This window comes from Zea mays, chromosome 1 (genome assembly GCF_902167145.1).
Source record: "Zea mays cultivar B73 chromosome 1, Zm-B73-REFERENCE-NAM-5.0, whole genome shotgun sequence".
Lineage (NCBI taxonomy): Eukaryota > Viridiplantae > Streptophyta > Magnoliopsida > Poales > Poaceae > Zea > Zea mays.
In genome coordinates, this window is record NC_050096.1 from 172,182,921 (window position 1) to 172,191,553 (window position 8,633).

Genomic DNA, 8,633 nt, shown 5'->3' on the forward strand with positions numbered 1-8,633 from the left:
TCCCGGCTTACACGCGACATGCAATTATGCAACCATAAATATGTGTACAAATGTGCATAACTCATGCATAAATGGAATCTTTGCATGCCAGGAATCGAGCGCACGAATATTTGCATGTGCTAGACGTTTACGACTGCATAACGTTGTGATACATGATAGCGTAAACCATGCAAACGTTTACGGCAGGATTTGAGAGAAGGCAATACGTGATCTTCGTGCGCGTGAATAAAGGCGCAGTTACGGCAGGAAACTAATACAACTTTACAGCCGCGTCCACGTTCGCTCGTCCATCTGAATTATTGGCGGCGGCGGAAGTGAGAGGTCCGGCCGGCGATGGGCGGCGAGAATATGTCCACCACCGGCGCTGGCGATGACATCCTGCCTGTAACATCTGTGCATAAGCCAGCAGGTACGTCTGTTTCAATGGACATGCATCCTGTAGCGTCTGCAATCGCCCCATACACAGAGGGTGTCTCTGTTACTTCTCCGGCGGCATTGAGGGCACCTGGACATATCGAAGAGCACACAAAAACAGCAGACGTGGTCGGCGCAGAGAAGCACATCCCCATGAGACATATTGGGCCGCATGAACAGGACACACCTCATATTCTTCAAAGCCACGTAAGTTCTCCCATATTACGTTAAATTTAGTCGCTATTGAATCGTAAATGTTAAATTCCTGTGCGCAGCCGGACAATATTGATATAAGATTGATACCTAAAGTCGGTATGACATTTAGTAACGTGGACGAGGCGTATAATTTTTATAGTCAATATGCATACGAGGTAGGATTTCCGTTGAAGAAATATAGGGAGCGGAAGAATTGTAAATGGTTGAACTGTTCAATGGAAGGAAAGAATGCTGAAAGGGTAGCTGGAAATCCAAGGATACGTAACACATGTTCGAAACGAACACAGTGCAAGGCTGGGATGAAACTTAAAAAAATCTACGATGATGCTAAAGAGAATGTTATTTCTGTTCGGATTGATCTGGTAAACTATGAGCATAATCATGAATTTTTGAAGAAAGATACAGAAAAAGGGCAATTGCAATGCAACAAAACACATGATCGTGAATATATGGAGTTCCTTAGTGCGATGCAAGAAAGCAGGATTCCACAACATTGCATTATGGATTTTGTTACAGAAATGCATGGTGGCCCAGAAAACGTTCCAATAACCGTGCAGGACATGAGTAACCTGTAAGTGTATTATGCATTGACAATAATTGTATTTTATATTACATAAACAATCGTAATGTGTTGAGTTAGATATAGTGCATAATCATTACATTTTTTGACAGGAAAAAAGCATGGCAAAGGGAGAGAAATGCAAATGATGTGTCAAAGCTGTTATCTTTTTTTTCATTATGCAAGAAAGATAATCCACAATTTTTTTCAGACTTTCAACTGGACAAAGAAGGGAAAATTTTAAGCATATTTTGGTCCCATGCTAGCCAGCAAGCCGAGTACATTGATTTTGGTGATGCAGTTACATTTGATACTACACATAAGACTAATATGTATGATAAGCCATTAGGCATGTTTGTTGGCTCGAACCACCACCTACAATGCACAATATTTGGGTTTGCTTTACTAGGAGACGAGACAGTTGATACATTCGAGTGGGTCTTCAATACGTTCAAAACATGCATGGGATGTGACGGACCACGAGTGATGCTGACAGGTATGTTGTAATAAAATGGCTCGTAATTATTATGGCACGTACTATATGATATCATATTGGCTTGCATGATGTTATGTAAATTTATATATTTCAGATCAAGACCCTGCCATGCCAATTGCACTTGGCAGAGTATTCCCAAACACAATACATCGATTGAGTTTGTGGCATGTGCAAAACAGGTATATGCCCCACTTGAATGAATTTTATGCAAGATTTGAGGACATGGATTTCAAAACAAGGTTCCAATCTATAATACATCATCCATTGAATGAAATGGAGTTCGAGGCTGCCTGGCAAATGATGCTTGATGATTTCCAACTACACGAGAATAACACCCTTGCCAGATTATATGAAATACGCAAAGATTGGGTACCTGCATTTTTCAAAGGAGACTATTGTGGTCTTATGGTCTCTACACAACGAAGCGAGAGCATGAACAAGTTGGTGAAGAGTGCCCACGTGGATGCAAACACACCGCTTCATCAATTTGCAAAGCAAATGATGAAGCTCCTGCATAGTAGGAAGATGAAAGAGGCCAAAGAGGCACTAGGATGCATGGTAAGTGAAAAAAATTAATAAACATATGTTTTATGCTATTAAAAACAAAACAGTATTAATACTATATTGTGTAATTTGCAGGGTCAAAAGGATACAACTACATTGTATATGTTTGAAATAAGAGTTGCAAGGGCATACACTAGAGCTGTGATGACAAGGTTTCAGGAGACAGTAAAATATGCAACTGCATACCGAATAGACCGTGATACAGAGGGTGATGAACATGATTGGGTGGTGAAACATACTACAAGATCAAATAAAATTGTTTGGGGTCAACACCAATTCAAGATAAGGGCTGATGTGGATGCCGGAAAGTATTCATGTGAGTGCAAGCATTGGGAGCATACAGGTATATTATACTAAACGATTTTTTGCTATATAAAATTATAAATTATTACGAATACATAGCTGTTTACGATTAATATATGACATAATGTATGTTTAATCAATTATAGGTCTATTTTGTGTTCATCTTGTACGCGCTTTCATGCATCTACAAATTGAAAGGATCCCGAGTGAGTATATTTTGCAACGATACACATACTCCACGCATCAATATGTGGCTTTTTCAAGAGACGATAGGAATTTGAAAGGAAAAGATGGAGAAACTAGATCATATAGACAGAAGATGTTGCTTAAAAAAGCAATGAAAGTAGTACACCATGCAAGTCTGTCTAAAGCTGGGAATGATAAAGCCCTAGAGATGATGGACGAATTATTAGGGTTATTGATGCGTGTGGAGCCTGATATAGGTACTAGTGAGAGTTGTGGCACAAGTGTTTGCGATGACATCCAGGTACGCACCTCGTGATGTTATGAATTTTGCATAATTACTTGTCGATAATGATCCATGATTGTAATGATGATATAGGTCGAAGCGTATGAAACAGAAGAAATGGCTATAGACAACTTACGCAAATTAGATGATGGGAACGAGGTATGGAACAAATCTTTATAATGTATTACATATACTGCTCTATAAGATTTGTGTCTTCACTGGACTTTGTTTTATTTCACAGGAAATTTTAATGGGCTCTAATACAAATGAATGCAATACTAAGGATGATCAATGTAATATGCAGATATTAACATTGGAACATAACACTGACATTCGGCTGGTTGAGAGTAGTTCTATGGATGTGGAAGCTAGAAAGGTGAAAACATTGCTACAATATATGATGACATACGTGAATGTAAAATCTGACTTGATATATTTGTTTTGTAGAAACTGGAATTTCATATGGAAGGTGTAAACTTAGCAAGACCAGATAAGGCCAAGCCTAAGGGAAGAACAATCAAAAGTAGTGAGCAACAAGTTTTAAAATTGGGTGCAAAAGGAGCTAACAAGATGAACAGGAAATGCCAGAAATGTGGCATAGCTGATGGTCACAACAGCCGTACGTGTTTAACTGTCGAGGATAATAGGGTTCGATTGGCTAACCTATCTGGACGTAAGCGAGGACGGCCTCCTGGTTCAAGGAACAAAATCATAGCTGCAGCCCCGCAATGGAATGAGACATCAATGTCGAAAAAATGAACGGTGGATGTCGGAGATGATGATTCATCTGGTAGAGTGTAGAAGACCATAAGATACAAATATTTCCTTGTGTAAATGTGATTCCTGTGTTCATTTGACAACTTCCAGAAAGTATCATAAATATACTTGCAAACTGGCATAAACGTCTGTGTAATTTGTCATAAGCTTTAACAGTTATGCAGCAAACTGACTGTACATATACTTAGCATACATGTATGTGAAAAAATGCATAACTCTGCGTTGTGTAATGCATAAGATGGTTAGCCTGTGAACCATGACTGTACAAAAAATGACCCTGTTTGCAGTATATAACTCTAATAATGTATATAATAATGTATTGGCATATAATGATGACTATTGTATCATAAGTGTATGGACAAACATGCATAAGACTGTCAATAATTATATCGTAAACTTCGGACAAGAAACATGCATACTTCGAGGTTATTGACATAACAATATTGTACAGGAACCTGGCAGAATCAAATGCAAGAAACACACATTACTTTCAAACACAGTTTGGTACAACATTCCAGTTTAGAAGTTAGCTGATCCCCAAAGTTGTCATTGACTTAAACTAAGAAACGTCTACGGACTTTGCCCATAATATACACACATGACTGATCTGAAGTTTAGGGAACCATTGTATACAAAATTTATTACATGACCAAACTAAACTACATCCTTTAGACCTTGAATCTTTGGATGTCTTGGAGCAGCGATAATGCTTTGTTCTTCGGGTGGAATGTGATATAATGCAGCGCAAGAGACCGTATCTCACTGGTGTTGCCCTACAATACAAAAACACTGAGTTAGTTATACCTCTGTTCCATATGTTGCCTTGTGCCAACTATAGAATTAACTGGTAAATTTGTACGTACTGCTTCTATGTCTGACCGCAAAGATCCTTCGTCGCATTGATAAAATAGAATGTAACCCATGACATAAAACCCACAGTCATTGGATCCAGCTGCCATGTTAGGACAATTTGGGCACAAGTCAATTGTGAAGTTACCAAACTTGGGAAAGCATGTACTGGGCCGTACATGTTGTATTGCTTTGTTTAATCTGCTCATAATAACCTTAGCCCATGGTAACTTTCTGCCACCTGAGCCCAAATGTGCAAAATGATAGTCCTTCCATGTAGTTCCACCAAGTGTTGGTCCATATGGGTTGGAATCTAAAATATGAATGCACTTCTTGACCTTGTTGACAACATACAATGTCCAATGCCCGCTGCTTACCATGGGGACCATGATCTGACCGTGTAAAAAAAGCATAAAATTACCATGGTAACTTACAAAAGCATAACAATGTGATATGTTCCATTTAAAAGGAATTATGTTTGGATTATGAAATACGATTGTTACCGCTTTGTATTGGTCCAATTCATCTGTCTGAGGCAATGAATTGTCTAGAAGTGTGTGGAGTACAGATTCATCAAAAGGTTGAGGGTTGCGACTGTGTCGTTCCTGTTCCTCAAAGTTGAGTATTGACTGCAATAAACGATATAAATGGAGTGAGTGTACTTGGGTTCATCTAATTTGTATATAAATATGGTGTATGTAAGTTACGATAGTTTACCCCAACATTAACATCAAGAACCAAACTGTTCGAACTCATGGAAGTCTGCTGATTTTTTGCATCATCAATAACACATTGGATGAAACACTGCATGAATACATTGTCGAGACACTTCCCATCGGCAAAAGATTCATATATGTCAGAACATGTCGCTGAATATTCACCATAATCTATTATGGTCCTGGTGAATTTTTTATATCAATTAGAGAGGTCGCATAAATCTACCAGCATATAAACAGATTTAGATTTAGTATGAACTTCGTACCTGCCGGTGTCAGATTGCAGACCACACAAATATTCGCGTAGAGCTAACATAGTTTGCATCTCCGAATCAAGAGAAGCCTGGCCAACCTGTGGAGTGTTTGTAGCTGGATCGATTTCAACATAAACCTAAAAATATATATGAAAATATACATAAAACTCTGTGAACAATTTTGACAACTATAAAGAAAATGAAAATTACTGAGCTGACATAAAGTGGAATATACGTATGTGGAATGAAGTGTCATAAACTGGCATAAAATTAATGAGCTGACATTACTGATACAGATCAAGAGACAGAAATATTCTTGCAAACTGCATAAATGTATGTGTAATTTATCATAGGCAGCTAACAGTTATGTAAAAACTGCATGCACATCTACTTAGCATACATGTATGTGTAAATATGCATAACACTGATTTGTATGATGCATAACCTATTTAGACTGTGAAGCATGGCTGTACAAAATCTGTGAACAGTTGAAAACTACAAAGAAAATGTAAATTACTGAGCTGACTTGTTCAGATGGAGTCTGATCAAAGCATGGACCACTGTCAGGCATGTCTGTTTCTGCCGCTTGTTGTACGCCGCCAGTAGACTAACAATGATGGTATAAATGGATTACAAATTTAGTAAACTGCTAATGAGAATATAGAAAAACCACGAGGGGGTTTAGTCATACCTTGATTTGCGGAGTCGCATCAAATATCGGCGCGTCAGGATCCATGTGTGGTGTTGCTTTAGGAGTGACGTTTGTATTGGTCGGCATGTTCTTGCCACCGTCACCATGTTTACCCTGAAAAAATTGTAATGGTTATATGCTATTTACATAAAACGATGAATACAACCCTATAATGAAAAAATACAATTAATAAGAAAAACATTACCACTGAGGTTGTAGGTGTTTTGTTCTGTTTCGTTATATTTGTATGAACCAGTGGATCCATATCAGCTTCATCGGGGCAACTTTCTAATAGTACACGAATATGTTGTTGCCTTAACAGTAATTCATGTACCTGTGTGTCTGTAAACTGCGTATCCTGCTGAGAAACTGGAGTAGACATATCGGGTACAGTTGGGGGGGCCGGACACGTACATCCTTCTGTACGTGTCATGTAAACAAAGAAAACATTGTTTAAGATAATGGCATCAAAACGATATCGATAAATGATTGCATAACTTTTTTATATTGACGTAAATACATTAAACTGACTAACCAGCTGTCTGGGGAAGAATATCATCTGATTTTGATGTGGTTTTCTGCACATCATAAGCATCTTCGTTGTCACCCGCCTCGGCACGGAGGACCTCATCAATTAACTCGCCAACAACATCAGATAGATTGTATTGTTTCTCAACAATCTGCTGAAGAGTCTGTTTAATAACTGAACACGCCTTACCAACCTCCGCATCAAAATGTGACAGCTTCTCTATGAAACCCAGACGGTGGCGGGATGGAAGCTGATTCAGCTTGCTTGATATCAAATCCCTGATGAGCGGGAGTTCGATGTGAATTGAGTGCTGTCCAGATGGGTCAGGACGAGGAACATCAAAAGTGTTGGTCCTGGTCTTATGCTGTTGTAAATTGAAAATTATTAAGTAAATGTATAGCATATCACTGAATATTATGTTGAAATTATATGACAAACAAATATATAAATAGAATCATGCCTTGAATTGTGTATCAACGGGTGGTACAACTGTGTAGCAGGTCTCTGAGGAGCTTCGGAACTAAAAAAAGGCGTGAAAGATGGAGTAAAACTTATACAAACATATTAAATTGATAAATGAGATTCATATGTTTAATGGAAAATGCAAAACAACATCACAAATATGCTTACAAACGGGCATAAAGGTATGTGAACGTTATCATATGCATGTAAATAAATGATTGACACATAAAAAAATACCGAGCAATGTCCAAATGCTTCTTCTCCTTTGCGTATCTTGCCCTTGTCAGCTCTTGTCAGGGCTTGAATAATATTCCTATCAAAGTATTTGATTCGTGGTGTTCCACGTTTGTTCTGGGGTGCCGCTGAGTCATGCAAATGATCCAAATAATACAGCTGCAAAAGGCATAACATGAGTCATTATAAGACATAACAAAAGCATAATCTACGTGTATATGGATTTTGCATACAAGATTATGGGTACATGTAACAGACAAAAAAAGGATATGCTTACAAGAATAACGATGGAACATCCATAGATGGTTGTAGAAACGTTCGTAACGCTCCTATTATGCCACTTCTTGGCAGCTTGGCATAAATCATTGAAAATAAGCTGGCACCAGTCCATCTGGTGGAAACGATCCATCTCCTCGGTTAAAAGAACCTCATGGTTTGTTATTCCCCAGCTGGCAGTAGGGAACAACAACCTATTGAACAATATCAAGAAAAAGCATCTGATGCTTAAATCATCGTCAGAACCTTTCCTCAAACGATCTTGAAGAGCTGTAACCCCAAAATCTTCTTTCGATAGGCCAAGTTCAGCTCTTAAATTGTTGGCAGCAACAGCTTCATCGATGCCCAATGCAGTTCCTCCCCTAGCATTCGGTAACCCCAAAATTAGGTGCACCATATCCTTTGTAATTTTCAGCTCCTTTCCAGGGTCAGCTCGAATTGTCATGTCATTGTGGTCAAGCTTTTCCATCAGCCAAGCTAAGTGTGATCTGCTGCCGAGTGCGTCCAGTCTCATATCAAGAATACTAGAAAATCCCCTACGTGCAATTGCTTGTTGCTGTCTGTCATTTAATATCTGTATGCTTACTAACACATCTTGGGGGGTTGCATCTGACGTTCAGCCTCTGCTGGAAAAAGTATATAAAATGAATATTGTAAACATTTACATCTGCATAATCGCAACACAATGTTTAACTCAGACATCAAGACAACATGATTTCACGCATAAAATGATATATTGCCATAGACATAAATATCTAACCTGTCGGGGGGGGGCACTGCTTTCCTCCGCTTAGTGACTACCTTCTTCAAAACTTTCCCAGGGC

At 38.6% G+C, this 8,633-nt stretch overlaps 2 protein-coding genes and 2 long non-coding RNA genes across 4 annotated transcripts; 1 reads left to right on the top strand and 3 right to left on the bottom strand.

Annotated features, from left to right (window-relative positions):
- The first annotated feature begins 333 nt into the window (after nucleotides 1-333).
- Nucleotides 334-3,970, top strand: LOC103649113 (protein FAR1-RELATED SEQUENCE 2-like). Its single transcript, XM_020542621.1, has 10 exons — nucleotides 334-621; nucleotides 690-726; nucleotides 1,147-1,201; nucleotides 1,865-2,243; nucleotides 2,325-2,592; nucleotides 2,699-3,039; nucleotides 3,115-3,180; nucleotides 3,263-3,397; nucleotides 3,469-3,640; nucleotides 3,963-3,970. Exons 1-10 carry the CDS (start codon nucleotides 334-336, stop codon nucleotides 3,968-3,970), a joined length of 1,749 nt encoding a protein of 582 aa, XP_020398210.1.
- A 1,218-nt stretch (nucleotides 3,971-5,188) lies between these two features.
- On the bottom strand, nucleotides 5,189-5,740 carry LOC109943697 (uncharacterized). Its single transcript, XR_002266767.2, has 3 exons — nucleotides 5,630-5,740; nucleotides 5,365-5,545; nucleotides 5,189-5,276 (listed from the first exon to the last, which is right to left on the bottom strand). It is a non-coding gene; the product is annotated as an uncharacterized lncRNA (long non-coding RNA).
- Nucleotides 5,741-6,183: 443 nt separating this feature from the next.
- On the bottom strand, nucleotides 6,184-6,670 carry LOC109943698 (uncharacterized). Its single transcript, XR_002266768.1, has 3 exons — nucleotides 6,643-6,670; nucleotides 6,309-6,422; nucleotides 6,184-6,224 (listed from the first exon to the last, which is right to left on the bottom strand). It is a non-coding gene; the product is annotated as an uncharacterized lncRNA (long non-coding RNA).
- Nucleotides 6,671-7,291: 621 nt separating this feature from the next.
- LOC109941543 (uncharacterized) lies at nucleotides 7,292-8,278 on the bottom strand. The gene is made up of 3 exons (XM_020542623.1): nucleotides 7,811-8,278; nucleotides 7,537-7,692; nucleotides 7,292-7,357 (listed from the first exon to the last, which is right to left on the bottom strand). The coding sequence occupies exons 1-3, from the start codon at nucleotides 8,276-8,278 to the stop codon at nucleotides 7,292-7,294; spliced, it is 690 nt and encodes a 229-aa protein (XP_020398212.1).
- Between the last annotated feature and the right edge of the window lie 355 nt (nucleotides 8,279-8,633).

What these genes read in the sequence shown, in the direction of transcription:
- LOC109941543 (XM_020542623.1), bottom strand. Translation starts at nt 8,278, where the DNA reads ATGGAAAAGCTTGACCACAATGACATGACAATTCGAGCTGACCCTGGA. An exon ending in GATGTTCCATCGTTATTCTT is followed by an intron (nt 7,693 to 7,810) that starts GTAAGCATATCC and finishes TGCCTTTTGCAG; the next exon opens with CTGTATTATTTGGATCATTT. An exon ending in AAGCATTTGGACATTGCTCG is followed by an intron (nt 7,358 to 7,536) that starts GTATTTTTTTAT and finishes GCCTTTTTTTAG; the next exon opens with TTCCGAAGCTCCTCAGAGAC.
- LOC103649113 (XM_020542621.1), top strand. Translation starts at nt 334, where the DNA reads ATGGGCGGCGAGAATATGTCCACCACCGGCGCTGGCGATGACATCCTG. An exon ending in GTGTTTGCGATGACATCCAG is followed by an intron (nt 3,040 to 3,114) that starts GTACGCACCTCG and finishes ATGATGATATAG; the next exon opens with GTCGAAGCGTATGAAACAGA. An exon ending in TGGATGTGGAAGCTAGAAAG is followed by an intron (nt 3,398 to 3,468) that starts GTGAAAACATTG and finishes TTTGTTTTGTAG; the next exon opens with AAACTGGAATTTCATATGGA.